Genomic DNA, 23,690 nt, shown 5'->3' with positions numbered 1-23,690 from the left:
TGTCTTATTTTGCATTCTGATTTCTTGTGTGCGTGTGTGTGTGTGCGTGTGTGCGTGTGTGCGCGCGTGTGCGCGTGTGTGCGCGTGCGCGTGCGCGTGCGCGTGCGCGTGCGTGTGCGTGTGCGTGTGCGTGTGCGTGTGTGTGTGTGTTAATGGAATGAAACCTTTTGTCTATAGACCTTTTCTTTTCCTTATCTCGGAAGAATATTTCATCTTCAATAGTGAAAATTTGAATCATAATGGAAGATAATTCTAAATCTAGATAAAAAGAAAGGAGGAATCCATTATAAAGAGTGAAAATGGAGACAAGAAAATGATTTGGGGAAGTAATCATAAAATAGAAAGTTCAATATCATATTTTTAGCTGGTCGGGTTAAATATGTGGGTCATTAAATAGTTAAATGGATATATATTTAGTTTTAAAAATTTTGCTTAAAAATAAAAATTTTATGTCAACAAATTTTATTGAAAAAAATAAAATAGACTGAGTAACTTTCTATGCAAAGAAGTAATAGTTGAGTTAGTGACTTTTAAATTGAAAACGAAAATTAAATAACTTTTTGTGAAAAGAGTTGATAGTTGAGTGGTTATCAAAGTTATTGATCCTTGTATTATTGAACTTATTTCTAGTTTTGTTAAAGTTTGGTGAGGAGCACAATCAATATTTGATCAAGACGATCTTAGATTGATAATTTGATTTTCTCAACAAGTCAATATAATGGTATGTTCAGTTTAGCTTTGAAAATAGCGATAATATAATATGATATATCTTGGACATGGATACGAAAAAAGAAAAAAAACTTTAACATATAGCAAACACAAAAATTATATTTATATGTTATAGTTATAGTTTGTGTAATTGTGCTTTATAGCAAATATAAATATTTATAATTTGCTATACATGTAAAAAAGAAAGCACTTATATATAATTTATTTCTGTTTCGGTGTACATATACAAAGATCAATTATATAATTTGTGTTTATATAAAACGAGAAAAAGAGAAAAACAAAAGAGAACTGGACAGAAAAATATTTGTATTGTATAATTATAAGTGTATAGGACGAATATATATGTATTTGCATGAGTATATACCATTTTCTTTCACTTTATACGAATAGAAACCCAATGTATACATTTTTGTTTGTATAAGCAAGAGAGGTCAGGGAGATACTGACAAGCGAGATCTGGGAGAGTTGCGAGCGAGACCTTGAAGAGGGGAACAAAAAATATATGTATATATATAATTTTCTCTCGCTTTATACAAACACAAACACAATTTATACATTTGTGTTTGTATAAAAAGTGAGAGAGGCGAGGAGCGAATGAGAGTGGCGAGCGAGATTCACCTGGAGAGAGACGAAATAGCAACAATTTGCTATGGGGTACAATTAAATCAAACTATGGTTATAATATTTAATTTGAATTAATAGTTTGCTATTATATATAATTTAAAAAAAAAAACAATGAGGTTGAAGTATTTCATCAACAATTGATTAAAAAGTGAAAATAAACGGTAGAATCAAGCATTATTCAAAGTAAATAACATTGAACTCCACTACATATTCCTATTATATATTACATCAAAAATCACAAATATTTCTAGAGATATTTCTACTGAAAACCTGCATAAAAAATATAATATTTATATGCTGATTTGGTTCGGATTTTTAGAACTCAATGCAAAATCAAATCAAATATAAGGGCGATTTTTATGCGATTTGGTTTGATTTTTCGATTAGGAGTAGCTTGCGATTTGATTTTGTTCACCTCTAGATCCCTAGATGCAACCTATAAATAACGAATTGTTGATCTTTTCATTTAAGTGTTGGACAATTTGCCTTGTGTCCATCTTTGGAGCATTGCCAATGCTGCCTTGGGTTGGTCCATTGGAACCATATGACCTGCATCATGAACTTTGAGGAATGTCAAAGGTCCATGATTCTTTTGAACTCCTTTATCCTCACCTTCTACTGTAAAATTAATGGATGGTGCAGCACCAAAGTCTCTTTTCCCAGACCATTCCATTGCATGCACCCAATTTGAGTTCCCTATATAAACCTCAACAAATCACGATAGTTTAGTTCTTAAACAAGGAAAATTAACATAATACATAAAAATGGCCTTTAACTTGACTTCAGCGGACATGTATGATTTTTAACTTCGGGTGTCCACAAATAAACACTTAAACTTGCATACAATTTAACAAATAGACATATTTGTCAAACATGACGTCCTACATGACAATTTTGTGACCTATATGCATTATGACACATGTGTCTACTTGTTCACTTGTATATAATCTACTTGTGCATACCCAAAGTTGGGAGGCATAGATGTCAGCTGAATCCAAGTTAATTTTATGCCTATTAAACCATATGAAGAGTTAGAGTTCTCAAATGGTCAATTAACTAATAGTTACTATACAAAAAGTCACTTTCTTTTTTAAAGAAAATTAGATTCAAGAAATGTGACTTTTTGAGATAACAACTATCAGTTGAATGATCATATAAGAAATCAATCGAACGTGCATATGAAGTTTACCAAGCCAGTTGCACATAAGGTCATACTCTCCCGCGTAAATGAGTAGATTGATACCATCCTCAAGAAGTGGAGGAATACCAACTACAAAACTCTTCATCATATCCGTACCCAACGCCTGTTTAACTATAGAACTACATGACACGAACTCGATGTCACCAACACCAAGGGCACGCTTAACTTGGTTGTCGTTGAGGTAAGTTTCCATCCTCGAGAAGTCATAGCAAAGGTTACCTTCGCAAGTCTTCCGTATATCATAATACTGCGACATGTCAAGGGTCATAAACCGATTGATAGTTAGAAATCAAATGTACTTGTATGACTCTGTTTTCACATAGGAATGAAAAAAACCTCGAATTTTCCTCTGCTTCCTTACATTTTTATCACCCACAATGTCCATTATACTGCTGAAGATGTTTGTGCAATCTTGAAATGCATACAAGCAAGCATCTTCACCACCAGTTCCTACCAATATTTTCACAAAAAACGCCAATTTCAGTTATTTTTTACGCCATCAAATCACCTTAAACGAAATATATGTGCAGTTGACCATAATAAGTAGAACTAGAGACATGGAAAATAATGCAAGTGGAACAAAAGAGTTACCACAAGAATTAATTTGCTGTTGACATTTCGGATATAATTTGTTGATGTTGTCGTAATCAGTTTGATTGATCAATTTCATATCCAAAGCATAGTCAGTATAAGATTTGAACTGGATTTCTGGATTTGTCATTCCATTTCCGATGGCAAATCCCTAATCCAATAATTCATTAAGTAGACATCAGTATTATTAACACAAATTCAGTTGAAAATACAGGGAGACACTTATTAGAGTAAGAAAAAAAGGTAGTATACCTTAAGGTTTATGTGAATTCCTTCTTTCTTTTTGTTTCCTTGGTGAACACGAGAAGCAAATGCAGGGATATAGTGCCCTGCATACGATTCTCCAGTAATGTACAAATCATTATTTACATACTCTGGATGCGCGTTAAAGAAGGCCTAAAATCAAATATAACATCTATTTAGTATTAATACGAATCAAAATCCGTTTATGGAAAAAGGGAAAGGGGAACCAACCTGTATGAAGTCATAAAGGTCATTGCTTATATCTGCTTCATTGTGACGAATATCGCGATTATCAGAAGTATAACTGAAACCAGTCCCCGTTGGTTGATCAATATATATAAGATTTGAGACCTGTAGATTCTAAGAGACTAATGTCAATATAAATCTTATTCTAAAATATTAACTAGGACTAGGGCTAGGATCAAATAATATAAAAGGCTTGATGTTATTTTGGAGTTGATGTTAAGTTTTGATGATTAACAAACTTAGAGATCTAACAAAGAATCAGATGCTTGTTATTGGGACTGCTGATAATGAAATGAATGAATAAACTAAGTGTGAGGTATATTTGTGTGTCGTCATCAAAAAGGGGGAAAATGTTATATTATAGGTGTTTTGATGATCCTCATAAATGTATGGACTAGTGCCTGGCAGAGTAATCTCGTCCAAATTCAAATGGGGTACAACTGTAAATTTGTCTTGTCAGGTGATAGGTGAAAAGTGCAGTGTACTGCACCAATAGGAAGAGCAGACGAGACTGCCTGTTTCAGTGGCTCAGAAATGCATGGACCTGGTCTCAAGTAGAGTTCTCTCCATCAGATGCCAAATGGGTACAAATGTAAAGCTATCATGTCAAAGATTGGTGAAGCGTCAACTTACTGAACCAACCAGAATGAATGAGTGTGTTTTTCAACAGGTAATAACTCTTTGTGGTTGATATTTGTATTCATTTAAAGGAGAAAGTTAGCTAGCACCTTTCAAGAACTCACAAAGAACATTGTAAGGGACCTGGGGCAAAAGTGCTTGCATGAAAAGGTGACATGACAGGTGTCAAAAAAAACTACCACCTTTGATGTGGTAGGTGCACAACTTTTCTAAACAACAGTCCTTCAGCCAATAAGGTTGCATCAACGAGTTTGTGTTGATTTTTATATAATCTCTTCCCAAAAACACAAACTCAAGATTTGGCAAACTAAAACTCATAAGCTTAAAAGAGAAGGCAATCTTCAAGGAAAAACTCAAGCACAATAACACATACATCAATGACCTGATCAACTGAATGAGTGTTTTCTGTACCTGCTGATGTTCTTGATTGTTTGTATTTGTGCTTAACTTGTAGGATATGTTTCACATTAATAGAAACGTTTCGAAACTTGTGAGAGTCTTTGTAAGAACATAGTTAAGGGTAACTTTGTGTCTTACTGTAAAAGTCTACATTATTTGTTAAAGTAGTGGGCAATGCAAACATTGCTTAGGCTCGATTAAGTAATCGTTGTATTAGTGTGAGATTATTAGGTTAATCGCATTGTTGGTGGTGTAATATGTGTTTTAATTTTGCTTGACAAGATTAGTAAAAACATTTAGAAAAATCCTGTGAGACAGGTCATGATTTTTACTCCCTTAAACTAGTAGGTTTCCACGTAAAACTCTTATATCTACTTTATATTGTGATATTTACTTTCTGCACTGTTATTCTACTGAGAAATCTGATCCCGTGGTCACTGGTGGACGCATACATTCCAACAAGACCAAAAATGAGCAGCCATTCTCCAAAATATATTATGCTTCAGTTGGAGGCATGCAATTGAAGTTGACATTCATTCATTCAAGACTTTCATCCAATGAAGATAATATCAATGATCTAAAACACCAAAATACTAATTAGCTTAGATGATCTTGGGAACTCCAAGGATAACCGGTTGTCATTACAACCTTTGCCACAACCTCTGTTCTTAGAATAAACACTTTGTACATACGGAGTAAATCCTCATTATAGCATAGCCTATTAACTACGCAGGAGATGTAAGTTGCACTAGACAAGCCCTGCGTAAAATGTCGATACAAAAGACATTGAAAGATTGGTCTCAGGTCGTCCCTGTCGATGACCATCGATGATCTTATAGTTTTTATGTCTTATAAACATAAGTTACAAGTTAGAAATTGTAACTTAACTTTTTGACTTTTTTTTAATTGAAATATTAGAATAATTTTTTGACTTAAAGTTATTTGATTGTTAGATATTGAGTTAAATGAGTTTGAACTAAAACATGTGTCTTTGATTTATTAAATTTAATTGGATCATTTTTTGGGTAAAAAATAAATATTATAAAAGTGCTTTAAAATAATTTTAATCTAAAAATACCTATCAAACAGAATTAAAGCTCAACATTTCAACTTCTTCATGTGGTCTGTATGGTTTGGGGTAAATAACTGTCATTTTCTCATTTTCAAATATTGCTCCATAACCTATGTTGGTAGGGGGATTGTCGAAATTTTATTTAAATAAAATTAATATGTAACAAGTATTTAAATGAAGGAGTGTCTTTTATATTAAAGGGAATGTTCTTTCGCTGTTTGGTTAAAAGTAATTCTACTTAAAATCGTTCTTCAGATTTGAATATAATTTTTGCAGAGTATATATCCTTCTTTACGGCATTCTCAAGTATTCTTTTCTTTTTCAAAAAGATCAAGTCCAAACTCTTGCTTTTCTGTAGAATTTTTTCACTATTGTTTTTGTGTAGAAATTCAAAAGCTTATCATATCTCTAAAACTAAAATTATGAGTGTTTAATCTCATAGCAATCTTATGAGGAGAGGGACCAAACATAGTATTTTTAGGAAAACATTTCACCATATTTTAAGCCTTTAATTTCGTACTTAATATTTATATTGTCAAATTTTCATTGAATATATATATCTTTATATCTTCTGTTTAAAAAAGAATGTCCCTATTTCCTTTCAATTTGTTCAAAAAGAATGATCCCTTTTTTTTAGCAACAATTTAACTTTAACTTTCCACGTGACATGATTAAAACCACATGATTAAAGGGCACTTTAGTATATTTGACATAACTTTAATTTAGAATCACAAGATTAAAAAATCTTTTTTTAATTAAACTTTGTTCCAAGTCAAACTAGGTTATCTTTTTTAAAATAGAGAGAATATAATTTTAAATTATATTAAATAGAGTTATTTGAATCCAATATATCATTCACTCAATAGATTTTTATTTATTAGAATGAATTTCTTATTGCTCTAAATAAGATAGCCTGTCCAACTACAATTTCTAAAGAATCTAAATTTGACTAAGCATAAATTCAATCAAAAATTAAAAATTAGCATATCTTCAAAAGCTATTTAATTTATGCAAATTTCAAAGAAGACGGCTCTTTGTTAGCCGACAGAGACATTTAAATGGCCAAAAAAGAGTTCTGAAACTTTGGAACTCTGCTCATATGGTAGGTCTAGTTTGTGTCAAACATTTAAACTTCACATGTCATAGTAGGGCCAAAGGTTTTAACCCATACAACTATATCATACAGATATCATTGAGGTTGATTATTTTGTTTAATTGGTACTTTTTCCATTTCTAATTATTTATTCATATTTTTTTAGTTATTCCTAATCAATTGTTCATTTTAATAACTTAAGAATGGACAAAAAAATTACTCATTATACCCTTAATTAATTACTTTAAAAATAATAGGACACTTTTTAATCCATCAACTTCATAATTAATATTGATAAAATGGTAAACTCACTATATATCAATTATTGTTTTCTTAATAGGTGTGACAATTCAAAAATGAACAAATAATTAGGGAAAGAGGGAGTATTAAATAATTATTGGTATCATTAAGGTTTCTAGTTAAGAAATTACTCGTTTGTGAATGATATTCATGAGCGGTTCAAGCATATTAGTGGCCTAAAAGAAAAATTAAACGGGGCCTTAAACTTAAATCGTCAATAACTTTTATAAAATTGATTTCTTCTAGTTTTCAATTGATAATATAGCCATTCTTATTTTAAATTATTTTTCATGAGATATAGTACTTCAAATATGTCTAATTTCTTCTAATAATTTCTTCAATTTTCATGAAAAGATTACTTCTTCTACAAATAGTATTCAAAATTTATTAAAATATAACTTATAACCTATTATTATTAAAAATGAGCCTCCTTAAATTTGGGGTTAAAGACACATGTCTTTTTTTAAACACTCTCGAGCCACCCCCTAATGATGCTATAAGAGTATATGTATATCATTAAGGTCTCTTGTTTAGAAGATATTCATTAGTCAATGATACTTAGAGTGTATATATACTCTTATAGTATCATTGACTAATGATTAGTTTCTAAAGAGAAAAGACATAAAGTCATCACTGATCTTGTCTCGGATTTGCAAAAAGACACCTTAACTTTGCAACTGTCCTATTACCCCACTAAACAATTTTGAAAATATATTATTATATCATTTTTCGATCAGCCCCAAGTTTTAAGAAGCAAGTGTGTTCACACACCAATCATTATAGGACACATGTTAATTTAATTTAAAATGTATTTTTTTTTTATTTTGAGTTTTTCCTTGTCTCTTTTTTAACTTTATTTCTCTTTCTCTCTTACTTTTTGACTTTTAAAATTTCACTCCATCTCCCACCTCTCACTTTCAAATGATTCATTCCTCCATTATCTTTTTTTTTCTTCACCTCCTACACCCCATGTCAAATTGAGCCCTACTCCAATTTTTTTTTATTTTCTTTTTCTTCTTCTGGTCAAATTCTTTATAGAATTTCTATTAGTTTTTAGACTTTATTGAATTATTGATAGCAAAATTAATTATTTTTCTAAGAAAATTTAGAAGGTATCATAAACTACTAATTTTCATATAAATTCAAAATTAGAAATGATAATTTTAAAAGAATCAATTAATTCGCAAAAATTGAAAGAACTTAATTGAAATTGGATAAAAAAAACTATATGATACTGTCTGATCATCATGATATCTAATGTGTTTATTAAATTGTTCGAAATTTAAAAAAATACTTAGATGAAATTTTAAAATGAAAGAGAGTAATATTAATAGTAATAAAAAAGAAAGGTAAAGTTGTGGTAAGAATAATGACATTGAAAGTAAGAGTTTTAATGGATGGAGATGAGAATGAATTTTTGAAGAAGAAAGAAGAAAGAGAAAGAAAAAATAAAAAGAAATAAAAAGGAAAAAAAGTTAAAATAACAAGAAAAATAAGAAAATATATTTTATAACAAAGTACTTATAAAAAATAAAATTATATTACTTATTATAGGTTGCTCACTCTCTTTGAGAGAGTGCACACCACTCTACGTCAAGTGGACAAAAAAAATATAATTATATCTATTCAAAATTGTTTAGTGGAGTAATAAGACGGTTGCAAAGTTAAAATGTCTTTTTGAAAATTCGACACAACTTAAGTGTTGACTTTATGTCTTTTCTCATTTCTAAACAAGAATTTTAATGATACCAATACATATAAACTGATTTAATATCAATTTAGTAAAATTATCAGTCGTAATGATATCAATATAGCATATGATACTTATTTAGTATCAATCAAGTAAAATTAATTAAAAATTATATAGTATAATTATTTAGTGGATATAAATATGAAAAGATATATATTTGTAACTATTTTACCTTTATGGGAGATTTACTTAATTTCCCCATATAAATTTTCATCCTAAGAAGGAAAGTTACATGCTAACATTGTTGGAACTCTATTTTATAAAATATTTTTCATATTTGTTATTGTGTGTATATTCAATATTGAGGAATACCTCTACAGTAATTAAACATTGAATTTACGGAAATGGCATAAAATATCTTTGAAGTATTAAAAATGGTACAAAACTATCCTCCATTCACCTATTGGCTTCAAAATATCATTTTCACCCACCTATTAGCTCCATAATACCTTTGTCATCCACCTTCTAGTTCAAAATTGAACACTTATTTAACGGTTTCAAATTTAAACTATTTAAATATTTTTTAAAATACTTGACGCTCAACTATTGGATATAATTTAATTTATTAATATTATTTAGAAATCAACTCACTACCCACCCATTATTGATTAAGCTCCACCCAATTAACAAACCATTTCCAATATCAAAATCACCCTAAACACTACTAAAGCACGACGAAATTATCGATTCTTGAAAATGACATTCAAAATTATTGAGTCAAAATTGAAGCTCCAATTAAATTTAGGTTGAGCCGCGTATTTAGGACACTTTCATTAGGATTTTGTTTCAAGCTTGAATTCAAAATATATGATTTAAGGTAAAGAAGTAGCACCTCTCGAATTAATTCATGAACTTTTGAATATTATTTTATAAGTATTTATTATTTGTTTTAAATATTAAACTTTAATATATATTTCTTTAAAAAAAGTTATCTATTAAGTAACATCACATGATTGAGGCGAATGAATAATTAAGATGAACATAGTCAGAATTTTAAGTTTATCGGTAATTTTTATTTATACACTTGAATTATAATTTTGATTAAGGACTTGAATGTATGATAATGTACTTCTATAGACATTTTCGCATCAAATTTTTATAAACACTCATTTGTAGTAGCTTTCTTGTTGTGCATTAGTAATAGAGCGAGTTTATTAATTGGATGTGATTTAATTAGTAATGGGTAGTTAAATTATAACAAATAGTTGAACGTCGTGTATTAAACAAATATTTAAATAGTTTAAATTTAAAATCATTAAATAAGTGGTTAATTTTGAATCCAATAGGTGGATGAGAAGAGTATTTTGGAGCCAATAGGTGGATAGAGAGTAATTTTATACCATTTCTAATATTTCAAAGATATTTTAGGCCTTTTTCCATTGAATTTATTGATTAACTTAATATAAACTAGTTTAGAGATAGAGAACTAACATTCACATAAGTCAATAAGCGTTAACTACTTCAAATTAAATATAAAAATAAAAAATCTACTAATCAGTCACAACTAATGATCAGTAAGATGTTAACTTAAAGAAGATTAGTCAGTAGTAGTCGAGAAGATACTTTGCATAAGAGCAAAATGTTCAATAACAAGTTGCTAATAATTACTTATATGTTTCGATTTATTTTCTAGTATGATAAAAAACAGAGTTAAAAAATAAAAAAAGAACTAAATTTTTTTAATCTTGTATGTCTTAATTAAACTATCTGTTAATCTTGTAATTTTAAAAATATCAGTTAAAATTAATACTTTACCTTGTCCCAGCCAAATTCATTCCAGACAAGAGACATATTATGTGATATTCGAAAAGGTCCATTTTCATAAAACAAAGCCAATTCACTGCTACAACCTGGCCCTCCTGTTAGCCACATCACTACTGGATCATTCTTGTTATTCCTTGATTCAAAGAAAAAATAAAACATCCTATACAAAACAAAATAAAAAATAGTAATTTTTCATTAATTAATTAAAATCATTATAACATGAAAAGAATAAAAACAAAACAATCTATACTAAAATACATTTTCATTATGATACAATTTAGATTTCAAGATAATCAGCCAGGTTTTGAAATAAAATTTTCATTTTTAGAAACTATTTAAAAAGTAATGTAAGTTACAATAATTATTTAAAAAATATAAATAAGCTACAGTTTAAAAAAAAAACTAACTTGAATCTTGATCGAAATCTAAAAAGTGTCACATAAATTAAGTAACAATAATTAATAATCAAAATATTTAAAAAAAATTTAAATAAACTACAATTAAAAAAGAACTAATATGAATCTCGATTGAAATTTAAAAGGTATCACATAAAATAATATTCATAGACAAAAAGGATTGGATTTCTCAATTGATAACGGATACTTATCATCATCTCATAAAAAGTCACATTTCTTTTTTCATAACAATTTTCTTCCATAAAAAAAGTAATTATTCGAGATAAATAATAAATTTCTGTAAGTGATCATTTAAGATATTAACTCGAGATAAGAAATATAACCTTGCAGCTTTAGTATGCAGAAGATGATAATATCCAGCATGATGAGCTAAGTCTTGAACAGTAGCACCAGAATGACCAAGATAAGATAAAATCAACTTCTTTTCAAATAGTCTTTGTTGATCAACTATTTGATCTTTTGAAGGAACAATAATATTTATGTCATGTTTAGGGAATAAATTAAGTTGTCTAATGAATTTTTCAGCCATTGTTTTCATAGGATCATGGGAATCCAATAAATTTTTTGATGAGTATGAAAGAACGTGAGAAAGAGAAACAAGAAAAATAGTAAGGAAAAGAAGAGAGAATATTGAAGAGGCCATTTTTAATTTTACCCCTTAAGATTTGAATGAAGAGTATGATGAGTGTTATTATAAGCGCAGGATTAATTGACCATAGAGAAAATATTTTTTTGGCAGTTTATGTGATGATTGTATTAAGTTTTGTTTCTTTATAAGAAAGTTTTATTTTTATTTGGACAAGGTTTGAATTATATCCGAAATCTCATGAAATTATATTTAGTTAGGACTTAATTACTGTATAAACTATTTAAAAATAGAATAATACATCATAAATGTTGATGTGGAATATAGAGTGTGCACACTCATGTCCATTTTTAATTGGTGATTTCATAGATACCCATAATTATTGACCTTAAAACTTATATAAGGTTTATAATTTTCAAAATTCTTATTTGTGAAATATTTATTTCCCTCCTCATTTTAATTTTTTTTCTCTTTCGTCAATTTGATTGGTAAATAAATTTAATTAAAAAAATGAATTTAGTGATATATAAATGATAAAATAGAAATGAATTTCATTGGTAAATAAATTTAATTAAAAAAATGAATTTAGTGATATATAACTGATAAAATAGAAATCGATTTGAATTAATAATAAATTCTATATTGGTGAGAATAAACATTATATGAGATATGAATGATTTAAAAAGTAATGATATGAATAATAAATTATGTTACATATAAAATAAATAATAAGTGAATATAAATGTGGAGTTATTATTACAAAATATAAACTTGTGGATAATTTTTGCATTTAAAAAATTTCAAATCACGCTTTTTTGGAGAATTTGAGATTTCATCTCATGATATGAAATCAGCATGTCAAAATGTTGATTTCATCTCATAATTTCTTATTGCAATTGTAATATGAAATCGGATGTCCAAACGCCTATTAAGACAAATTGATGTATTATGCCTTCTGAAAGCCTTACAGAATAGCCATAAATTATCATTGCATTGGAACTGGCTTAGGAAGAGTTGATGTTTGTGTGACAGAAAATTCATCCTTAATTGGTGGTGGGGTGGTGGGGGCTCAATAGAGCAAAAATTTAGTTGATGCTAATTGAACTTAATATAAAACACAAAATTGACATGGTATAAAATTGTAATTTTAAGTAGTCCAAGTAATTTCATAATCTTTGATATCACTTGTCCCGAACTTTAATCAGAATGCAAATAGAAGCTGAGAAAAATGTATATCGATTACATTCTAAGGAACTTGTCAAACCAATTGCTAGCTTCCTTTACCATCAATGGAGTCATTTGATGCTCAATACCAGCTTGAACTATCAGCTGAAATGTTACAAAGAACAAAAATTTCAAAAAATAGCGTGAAAACTGGAAACAAAACTTACATGTACAAACATTAACGTTTTAACTTCTTGCGACTTTCACTATCTTGAATAACTTTGTACCTTGAAATTAAGTGGACAGTCCGCATCTGCACAAACTTCCTGGGCTGTTGACGTTGGAATATCCAGGCCAGCAATTGGACAACGCGGATCTTCCTCTCCTACATATCACAAATGTAGAGTTATCTTCCAGCTATTACCACAAATTTGAAATGGTAAATATTTGATAATTTATGTGTACTAAATGGTGATGGCATGAAATATAACAAATCATATGAACGGATAGATCGTACCATTTAAAATCAGCAAAGGGCGTGGGGCAATGACTGGGACGGTGTATGGTGAATCAAATTGAGAAGCCAAACCTGGAGCAATTCTGTCCCAGACCTGGTCATGTATTCTAATTAACGTCAAATAGAAATATTTGTTTGATGAATATTATCATTAGAAGTTAACAACTTCTTGTGCTACATTTTGGGAACTGATAAGTATAACACAATGATCAAGTCGCTTGCTCGACATGCAAATATGCAAGAAAGGGTACTAAGAAGGACAAAATCCTGACCTTCGCAACCACTTCTTTGTCAATTTCATTCTTGCCTAAATCGGAACGTGCTTCTGAAAGGACGAACAAATGATATCTCCGGTATGTTAAGACCCACATATAGAACACTAATAAGAAGCTGATAAAGCCAATTAAAAGTTAAACTGGTTTATGCCACCTTCAAACACATCTTTGATACTGTCAACTCTTGCCTGCCATCGATCATGCTCAATAGCCCACCGAAATCCCTGCAACCTTATCACAAGATCTCCATAATAGATCTCCTATTGATATATCCGCAACTCTTTCCTCATCTTCACACAAACTAATACTCAAGTAAGGGTCACCTGAACTCCGATTATAGGAACAACCACTGAAAAACGAGTGTCGGCAAATGCAGCAAACCATGCACGCATACCTGCAAAACAGAACATATATGAACTCCACATGTTTAAGAAACAGTTAGATATTGCATGTAAATTGTAAAGTGACTCGCCTAACCTCCAAGTGATTCACCAGTAATTCCGATCCTTGACGAGTCAATATCTTCTCTCTCTGTTAGATAATCCGCTAGTTTTATCAAGTCCCACACCTTCAAAATTTGCAGAGAAGTATTATCCTCAGAGGCTAGACAGATATTAGATAATAAGCCCTGTAGTTTGACACTGAACACTGTACTTTGTCAACAACAAATTTCTATTTCCTTACCGTATCATATATGAACGGCATTGTATCACCTTTTTTCCATGACGATATAAGGGCCTGTATTGTAGAAAAAGCAGCAAGGCTAATCAACTCAATCAGATAATAGCATTTAACCTAAAGAAAATAGAATGCAAGTTCAGTTCCTGATTTCTCCTCCTCCTTAATAAAAAGTCAATAATAACAGGGTATTAAGTACTCTCCGATATTGTTTATACTCCGAATAAGCGAAGTACTTGTACAGGCACAAAAAAATGGATCCTTCAAAACAAAAAGGCCAAAGATTTTTCTACTAAATGCAGAACAAGTGTACATACTACATATAGGACAGTGCACAAATAGCCTATTAGACCTGAGTGTACTTTTTTCTTCTGAGAAGATAACCAAGAGTAAAACAGAAGCAAAGAGCAAATGCACCTGTTCTTACATCACGATATGTTGTCATATTGGTGGCACGTTCTCCATGGTATCGAGAATCAATTGCTACAGCTATGTATCCCCTTGAAGCATATGCCTGAATCCAAAAAAGAAAATAACAAAATCGTACATACAATTGTCACTCATTTCTTCTGCTCGATGGTAATATGGGGAGTACTTTTGAGAAAACAGAATATCACCTGAAGCAATGGCCGTAACCACTCTTTACATTTGTTTGTACTATGCAGGAAGACAATAGCTGGCCTCTTTTTCTTAGTGGCTTCCTTCATGCTCAATACCAAGACAGGCAACCGTCCTTGCTCTCCTTCCTGGAAACAGTGAGTTCATGTGCAATACTTATAGATGAGACATTGAGAACATTACTTCTGAAAAATGAACATTCCCACATAAATCTTCATTCAATTCATCTGATTCTTCATGTAACAAAAGAATTATAATTGATACAGCCACTGCATTTGACTGCTTATGCTCAGTCGTTTTTAATTATCGCTGAACCTTTGGCACTCTTATTTACTGTTCAAACACCATTGAGGCACTCCAGTCCAAATAAGTGAAATGAATAGTGAGGATTCAGATAACCGACCATAATTGGACATATGCTTAGGTGATCGCACCTTGTTGTTGAGGTTACTGTTCCATACATATATGCTCCACACAATTTCACTATTAGTTATCATACTTATCTCTGCTACCTTTTCATTTACTTACTACTTTGCCAGAAACAGCTTCTCTACCTTCAAGTTTAAGAGGTAGTGGTAAGGCCTATGTACACTCTACCCTCCACTCTACTCTCCCCAGATCCCACTTTGTGGGATTTCACTGGGTATGTTGTTGTAGTTGCTTAAATCATAGTCATTTTTGTTTTATAGAGAAAATCCAGTTGACACAATAGTTATTCTCTTTAGACTTCATACATAAGAGAAGTGAAAACTTCAAGCAAAAAAGCTGGTAAAAAAGTTCTATCCCAATTCCCAACTAATATGATTAAGGGATCAAAGCATACTATTCTATCTCTCTGTAACACTTTTTTTCCTACACATTAGGGGAGGGAGGAAAGGGGAACACTGAATATTTCTACTTTCACTAACACTTATGATGGGGAAAAAAGGCACGATTAAAATTTATCCTATAGTCTGTTACCTTTGTAGAAACTATTTGCATTTAAGAAATCATAAGGAAATAAAAAAATAGAAATCATATAACCTCTGTGGTCAAGTAGAAATTTTGCTCCTGAATAAGTTCCTTCATATTGGGAATATCTTCTTTAGGGCAAGATGCCATTACCTGTATTAAAAAATATCATCTGTAAAAATAACGGGAAGTAGGTGCAGAAACAAAAATATCAAGCATATGAAGGCGTTGTATGACCTCACTGAATATTGGCTTTGGAAATTCCTGATATAATGGATCATTCACAGGTTTTCCAGGTATCACACAGAGTGGAACTGGAATGAATTACATATAGGAAAATAACAACTTCTTTGATTAGTCTCAGGGCAGTAAGAAAAGAATCCACCAAGTCTTGCAAATGAGGAAAAACACAAAACTGATCTCAACAATCGACGTGTGTAGTTGAAACAAGAAAATCCAGTAGCAGAGTGATATTGTTGCATTAAGTGGCTACAGGTCTTCAGACTATGTAACTATGGAAATATACTAAGTTGTTTGGACTCTCCAAACATGTTGTCATACCGTGTCCGATACTCCACAAATGCACTACTTTTGGAGGATCCGACCCACACCTGATGGCATTTCTGAAGAGTCGGAGCATCATAGAAAATGAATGGAAGAAACACTTGCAACACGACACATAAAGCCCAACTTTTACTTTATCTATGTCCTCAATCTAGTTCACTAAGTTCCAATAATAGTGAGAATATTGTGTTAAGTTACTATAGCGAAATTCCCCATCAACTACCTGAGTAGATGAAAAAGTAAAGCACCATTTGACCTCCCCTACTTTGTCAACTAAAGTCGTTTCATCTATTCTATTCTCGAAAGTGCAAAGACAGATGGTCCTTTTTTCGAACTGTCTTGTTTTCAGGCCTCCACGGCAGTCGTCCATGAAAAATTTATACGAGTACTTTTTCTAATTTCATTTTTGAAAAGTTGAAACTTAAAGAGAAGTATCCCAAGTTTGATACAACCCATGCCAATTTTTTTTTTTTAAAAAAAGAAAAGTGCAAAAGGTGGAAAGTCAATATATTTTGACTAGTTGCCAAAGAAAAGTGAAACAGATGCTCCTTGGTTTTCAATTTGTTTGTCTCACCTTCTGTTTTAGTCTATTTCAATACAATTTTTTTCGACTAACTCTTTAATTTTAATTTTCCTCATGTCATTTTTAAGACCATAAAACTTGATGACATTTTGGTACATTTTATGTTTCTTTACTTCAAGTCATTTTTCTTAAATTTTGTGTCATATATATTGGCAACGAAACCTTCATCTTAAAGGTCTTTAGCTAAGCTACATAAGCAATATGTTGATTCTTTTCTTCAATAACATTCTAGTATCGCCCTTTGTAACAATCAAGACAGGTAAGTTCATCCGTCTATACAGTTGTAGAAGATTCAGCAGCTACCACCCCACATCTTCAGGTAGAACCCCAAGTTGAGGAGTTACTCGGAATGCTGCCAATATATAAGTATCCTTCATTTGGTACTTAGTAGTATAGTAAGTTAATTTTGTGCAAGTCAAAATGTACAAACAAATTGAATTTGAGTGACTAATATAGAGGCGCTAGCAACTCCGAAAATACTTTGATGCTTTCATTACTCAGAAAAAAAAAAACAGATAGAAGAGAAAGCATAGGTCATTCTCATAAAGACAAATAAATTAGAAAGTGTTTTTGTATTTTCCAATTGTAATTTGTAATCTATAACAGAAAGCAATATATATAAGGAAAAAATGACCTTGAGGAGTACGACGGGTGTGAAGGAGGTGAAGAAACTGAGAGCGGAGTTTGTCGGCATCAATTGCCATTATTTTGTTCATAATTTTTGAAACTCTGCTGTATGGCTGGGCAAACTGCATCTGCAATATGGATCCCACGCCTCTCACCAACATTGCTGCGACCCTCATGTATGGATAAGAAGAGACACCAGGAACTTGGTTTGGCTTTAATAAACAAACAAAAAAAAAATCACTCCTCCCTCCACAAATGAGGGTACCTAGTCATTTGCTTTTTTTTTTTTATATATAGGCTATTCAATAAGTTATTTAGTAAAGAAAACGTCATAAATAATTTCTTTAACTATATGTGTATGTCTAAACCATCTAGTATGAGTCCATTTGGATTGACTTAAAAATCGATTAAACTTACTTTTAAATTAGTTTTTTATCTCTGAAAGTGTTTGATAAATAAAGAAATAACTTAAAATAAGTCAAAAATGACTTAAAATAAGTTACGAAATGTTTGATAAAGTAAAAAATGACTTAAATAAGTCAAAAACGACTTAAAATAAGTCAGAAATCAAAAGTAGGTCTCCGCCTACTTTATAATTTTTGTCCGAAAAGTTATTTCAGTTTGACTTTTTATTTTTAACCAAAAAATTATTTTTTTAAGTCAATCCAAACGAATCTATATACATTTACGAGAATTAGTCCTTCAACTATTTAAAAATTTATCAAATTTGATCCTTTAACTATACATTTATCAATTTTAGTCGTTTAACTATACTTTTCTTGATTTTAGTCTTTTAAGTATTTTAAAAAATTATCAAGTTTGGTCTTTGTCCATTTTCATATACAAATAACTTAGATTTATATTAACAGAACTCGTGCCTTGAGAAATTTAATTCTTACCAATTTTATTGTTGTTTCTCTCTCTCTCTTCACTACTTTTTCTTCAATGCGAAGAACCTTAACCTCAACGATTTAAAATAAAATTCACGAGGTAACAAAATATAAGTAATAATTTTATCCAACAGAAGATAAAATGAAGCATATTATTGCTACTAATGACTTGAATATGCTAAATTTTATTACAAAAGAAAGAAAAAACTATTACCCGTTAAATCCAAAATTTGTCCTCCGACGACTTCATTGAACGAAATTTGTTTAATTATTCAGAAATTGAAATTTATAAAATGGTATTATTTGCAATTTTCATTTTTTATTTTAAATAGATCAATTTTATTATTCTATTCATCTTATTTTAGGTAAAGAGATTTGAGTAAATTATTAGCATATTCAAGTGCAGATTCAAATCGTTAACAACAACTATATGCTTAATTTTATCCTCCATTAAATAAAATTAGGATTTATTTCTTCTTTCCTTATTAAATTTATTTTAAATCGTTGACGTTATTTTTTTTCTTCATAAAAATAGATTGAAGAAAAAAGTGTCGGATAGATAAACAACTTAAAAGTGTGTTAAAGATTTAATTGCACGAAGAATTCCGTTAATATAAATCTAAACTACTGTATTTAAAGAAATGGACAAAGACCAAACCTAATAAGTTTTTAAATACTTGAAAAACTAAAATCCGTGCGTATTGTTAAGGGCTAAAACCGGTAAGTGTATAGTTAAGGAGCTAAAATCGATATGTGTATAGTTAAAGAACCAAAGTTGATAAGTTTTTTAATAGTTTAAGGACTAAATCTATTAAATGTATAGTCAAGGGACCATTTTTGACCTAATTCTATAATTAAGTGACTATTTATGTCATCTTCTCTTATTTGGTACTAGATTGACAGCACGGGCCCAACATGTTTGATTTTAAGTATTCTTTTTACAAGGTAATTCGATTTTTGATAAAATAATCTCATATTATTTGAGTAATATGTAAAGTACAAAACAAAAAAACCATAAAAAGGGGGAGATTTAGTTAAAAAGAAAAGGTGTTAATTTCAAGCCTTGCAAATTTATTTAGCATCCTTGAACATGGTGTCAATCACATCCTTATAGTATTTAACAATTGTGGTCTTTTCATCTTAAGTATTGGAGTCAGGAGGTCACGTTTCATGTCAAGTGGAACTAGATCAAGTTGTAGAGCCTTTTCATGAACTCAAATCCCTTCCTACTTCTTTTCTTTTCCAACTTTAGTAAGTTCTCCTAGCATGTGCTCTTTCACCTTTTAATTTTACATAAGGAATTAAAATCCCCAGAGAGGCCCATTTTTTCAACCTGTTTGTTACTTGGATTAACAAGGAAAGACCTAAAGCTGCTCCTATATATACATATCGAGTCAATAACATGATTATTGCAAGACACATTCCCCATATTTTTCACTGCAACATATTGTCCTTACGATAGCTTGAAAATATTCTTCATGCGATCAATTATCTTCAAGCTACCATTTGATTACCACTCACCAATATCCCCTGTATAGAATCAGCCATCCATCAATCGTGACTTCTTTTGTAAGATCTTCACGCTTGTAGTAACCAAATAGAGTAAACAGATTTCTCCACGTGGTGTGCTTGAAAGAGCATCATATTTCATTTCAGGAATAGCTACACCAAGCACACATTCATACTAGGCAATGCAGGACCAGCCGTACCGAGTATATGAAATTGGTTGGATAGCGACACAAATGTATCAACACATGTTTCAGTAAGACTATATCCTTGAAGAATATGAGCACATGCTACAACTCGCAGAAACGCTTCTACATGAGATGAGAGCATGGGCGGACCCACATGCACCCGGTAAATTTTTTTTTAAAATCAAATATATATATGTATAGATAGTTGTTAAAACGATAATATATATATTTTTGCATCCTAAGAACCAAAAGTTGTTGCAGGTGCACTTCAAAGTCTCCTCTTTGAAGCGCCAGCGCTCGAGATCGAATCCCACCAAAGTTAAGCTTTATTTTACTTTAAATTCTGTTTTTTCTCTTTTAAAAATAACTTTTGTCCCGTTCCTTTCTTAATTTATCTTTTAAAAATAACTTTTGTCCCGTTCCTTTCTTAATTTGAATTTAAAAACAAATAAAAGTCCCATCACAATTCTAAACGAAATATAAGACTAACTTTTCCTAACACAATTGTAAACAAGATATAAGACTTCTAAAAATCTACGCTTACAAGTATTCTTCACTGTATAATTACAGTCCTACTCCTCTTATTTCACATAAATTGGTAAGTTCTTTATAAGCGTATTATTTGTGAGATTTGTTGTTGATTCTTGTGATTTGAAATGGATGGATTTTTGACGAAACATAATTCTTCTCAACCAAGTTCTAGTTTTAAAGGCAATTCTTCATGTTTTATAGATAAATTTGATTTGCAATCACTTAAACCGGATCCTCGAGAAAGGATTCTTGATAAAAAATTGATTGTTCTTCTTCTTTTTTTTTTTTTAAATTATAATGTTCAATATTGCTTAAAGTGAAATAAAACAATAAAATTCACTATTAAAATTTATTGGACCCTCAAAATTTTCGAAGGCCTAATCAGGGTGCTCTACTACCTTTCTCTTAAGTCACTCCTAGCCTTGCCCTTGGGCCACTCTTAGTGGTGCCCCCTATCTTCAAATCCTGGGTTCGCCGCCTCTGAATGAGAGGGGTGTTGCTCGCCTGCTTCAAATAATATAAGGTATACTTTTCCTCCTTGTCCATCTGTTACCTTACTGAAAATAACATGATATTTTTATATATTATTGTACAGAGGAGATGACTTTAGTCTTTGAATGATATTGATTTACTTGTTCGAGTTTCGTTAGGATCAAAATGGATAAACATAGATGAAACCAAAGTATTGATTTGTACTGAAGTTTAAATAGATATATAATAATAGCAAAAATCAAGTAATAGTCTATATAATATGTGCACTTTTTTTTTTAATTAGACCACCCATAAATCAAACCTTATAGATATTAGGTGTTCTCCTCTACTTTGATCTAGTCCAGTAATAGTCAATACTATCCTTCAATCAAAATATTTATCACAGGTCTAACCTAAATATCATGTAGGTTATATCTTGTTATCTTGTTCACATTTTCGAGCTTATAAGATCAATAAATTCAATGCGTAGATAACCAGTATTTGTGAATTAGAAAACAACTCAGATTTATTGCTTAGCAAGAGATCCAACATACAGGATGATACAAGCATACTTCTTTAGTTTCTTCTTGGACTTGATGTTGCTTGTAGAACCTCTTCAACTCTGCATTGAGATCCTGGGCACGGAAGAGACTCGTAAAATTTAAACTGCGAACCACAAGTTAAGTTGAACCTAAATTCTTAGGTTGTGATCTTCAAACTCTAAACCCAAAAGATTAACTCTACCACACCAAATTTCCTCATTATTATCTACTAAAAGAAATATCAAAAATTGTAAATGCTGAAGTCACACTATTTTTATTCAGAGGAGAGCATGTCTTCTCTAGAGATCGTCTAAGCTCCAAACTAATTCAAATAAGTCAATTTGGTCATTGAAAAGAACCTACCATTTTTTAAGAGATTCTAGTCTAGTAAATAAACACAAACATGGAAAATAATGAACTATATAGAATCGCTTATTTGGATAAATAAATGTCAAGTTATTCAAACCTTCTTCAAGACCAGTTAACATTTTAGGTACAACATTCACCAATCAAAAGCACTATACTGATGTTGACTTTCAAAATTAAGAAAGAGGCAGGCTACCTCAAAATGTTGTCGCACATGATCATTTGTTTCACAGGTTATATTTTATGTACAACTTTCATCAACCAAATATGTCGTACTGATGCAAGCTTTTTAAAATAAGAAGGAGAAGAGGCTACCTCAAAATATTGTCGCACATCATTTACTCCACAGGTTACATTCAAATCAAGTGCTTAAAAAATTCATGCACTACAAAAAAAATTTATAAGTAAGCTACATCTGTCAAGATATTGCCTTAGTTTAATTGTTTAAGAAAGTTAAATGCATTTTGCAACTCAAACTGTCAAACAAGGATCAGGGGCGGCTCAAATCCGTTGGTGGTCTAAGGCCAAAATCAAATTAGAGGCCTTAACAAAAATTGTAAATACTAAATTTATTTTTCTAGCTTTTTGAGATGCAAAGTTATCAATAATTGTTGTGTAGTCAATCTCTTCTAATAATTCTTTTTCAATCGATAATATAGCCAAACCACTTAATTGTCACATCCCAAAACCACACCCTCGAAGTTAGGGGCAATCTCGGATTGCAACCAGCATACTTGACCTCTCGGAGGTCTTGTACAAGCCCTTACATATCAATCATCGCATAAACATAGTGAAAAGTAGTGCGGAATTAAAACTTTTTACAAAACATATCATAGTCTTTAAAAACTCTTTCATATAAAGTCATAGGAAATACTAAGTCTCAATCTCATCAAACTTAAGACGCGAGAATACTTTTGGGACACGGCTCATACTTCAAAATATAGAAATACTTAGTCTATTACAATACTTCAATTGGAAAACATAAAAGACATATATGCCCTCGAGTCAAATGAGGACATACTTCAACTTCTCTTGAATGATGCTACGGTCCAAGTCTTCCTTCCAAAATGTACCTCACCTACCAACAACTATAGACATAGATAAAAGCATGAATTAGTACAACCACATGTACTAAGTATGACATAATGAATAAAAATCATGAAAACAGATATTTATTCAAAATATGCATCTTTTGATTTAAAAATCATATTATAATTATAAGAATAACATTTAGCAACTTAGAAACACATAAGATAACATTTAAACCAAATATCGTAATTTTAGAGTCACTTTACAGTAACTCCCTTCACTTTTACAGTGAAGTGTCTTACCCTTTACTTAGAAAGTTTCTTGCATGTAATTCCCTCACTAAAAGTTATCCTAAGACCCACTTAAGCAACACAAAGAGAGACCTCCCATACAACCTCCCTAAGCATACCTAAATGACCCTCAAGAACGCTAATAATAAGTCATATACACACTTACAAGACATCAAAGCATCAACACATAGATAATATGACATCCTCCTTCCAAAGACTATCAAAAGACCTACCTAAGTAAATCAAG

The 23,690-nt window shown here is 30.8% G+C and overlaps 2 protein-coding genes across 5 annotated transcripts; both read right to left on the bottom strand.

Annotated features, from left to right (window-relative positions):
• Nucleotides 1-1,494: 1,494 nt before the first annotated feature.
• On the bottom strand, nucleotides 1,495-11,814 carry LOC107019020 (serine carboxypeptidase-like). Of its 3 annotated transcripts, none has more exons than XM_027916966.1 (8): nucleotides 11,391-11,812; nucleotides 10,643-10,811; nucleotides 3,620-3,748; nucleotides 3,398-3,541; nucleotides 3,146-3,296; nucleotides 2,916-3,004; nucleotides 2,543-2,801; nucleotides 1,495-2,049 (listed from the first exon to the last, which is right to left on the bottom strand). In XM_027916966.1, exons 1-8 carry the CDS (start codon nucleotides 11,708-11,710, stop codon nucleotides 1,820-1,822), a joined length of 1,491 nt encoding a protein of 496 aa, XP_027772767.1. In that variant the 5' UTR covers nucleotides 11,711-11,812; the 3' UTR covers nucleotides 1,495-1,819. The 3 variants fall into 3 exon arrangements, with proteins under 3 accessions (XP_027772767.1, XP_015075093.1, XP_027772768.1); XM_015219607.2 differs by having other exon boundaries at nucleotides 1,820-2,049; nucleotides 3,620-3,739; nucleotides 11,391-11,710; XM_027916967.1 differs by having other exon boundaries at nucleotides 1,852-2,059; nucleotides 11,391-11,814.
• Nucleotides 11,815-12,758: 944 nt separating this feature from the next.
• Nucleotides 12,759-17,885, bottom strand: LOC107020836 (putative esterase YitV). 2 transcript variants are annotated; one of them, XM_015221349.2, is made up of 13 exons: nucleotides 17,638-17,885; nucleotides 16,094-16,170; nucleotides 15,929-16,009; nucleotides 14,905-15,033; nucleotides 14,715-14,801; nucleotides 14,294-14,347; nucleotides 14,087-14,177; nucleotides 13,933-14,003; nucleotides 13,764-13,833; nucleotides 13,607-13,659; nucleotides 13,335-13,428; nucleotides 13,105-13,202; nucleotides 12,759-12,982 (listed from the first exon to the last, which is right to left on the bottom strand). In XM_015221349.2, exons 1-13 carry the CDS (start codon nucleotides 17,804-17,806, stop codon nucleotides 12,893-12,895), a joined length of 1,164 nt encoding a protein of 387 aa, XP_015076835.1. In that variant the 5' UTR covers nucleotides 17,807-17,885; the 3' UTR covers nucleotides 12,759-12,892. The 2 variants fall into 2 exon arrangements, with proteins under 2 accessions (XP_015076835.1, XP_015076836.1); XM_015221350.2 differs by lacking the exon at nucleotides 16,094-16,170 and having other exon boundaries at nucleotides 17,638-17,840.
• Nucleotides 17,886-23,690: the final 5,805 nt, after the last annotated feature.

Source organism: Solanum pennellii, chromosome 5, assembly GCF_001406875.1.
Source record: "Solanum pennellii chromosome 5, SPENNV200".
Taxonomy (NCBI): domain Eukaryota; kingdom Viridiplantae; phylum Streptophyta; class Magnoliopsida; order Solanales; family Solanaceae; genus Solanum; species Solanum pennellii.
Note: the sequence above shows the minus strand (reverse complement) of the source record. Positions and strands in the feature narration are given on the sequence as shown.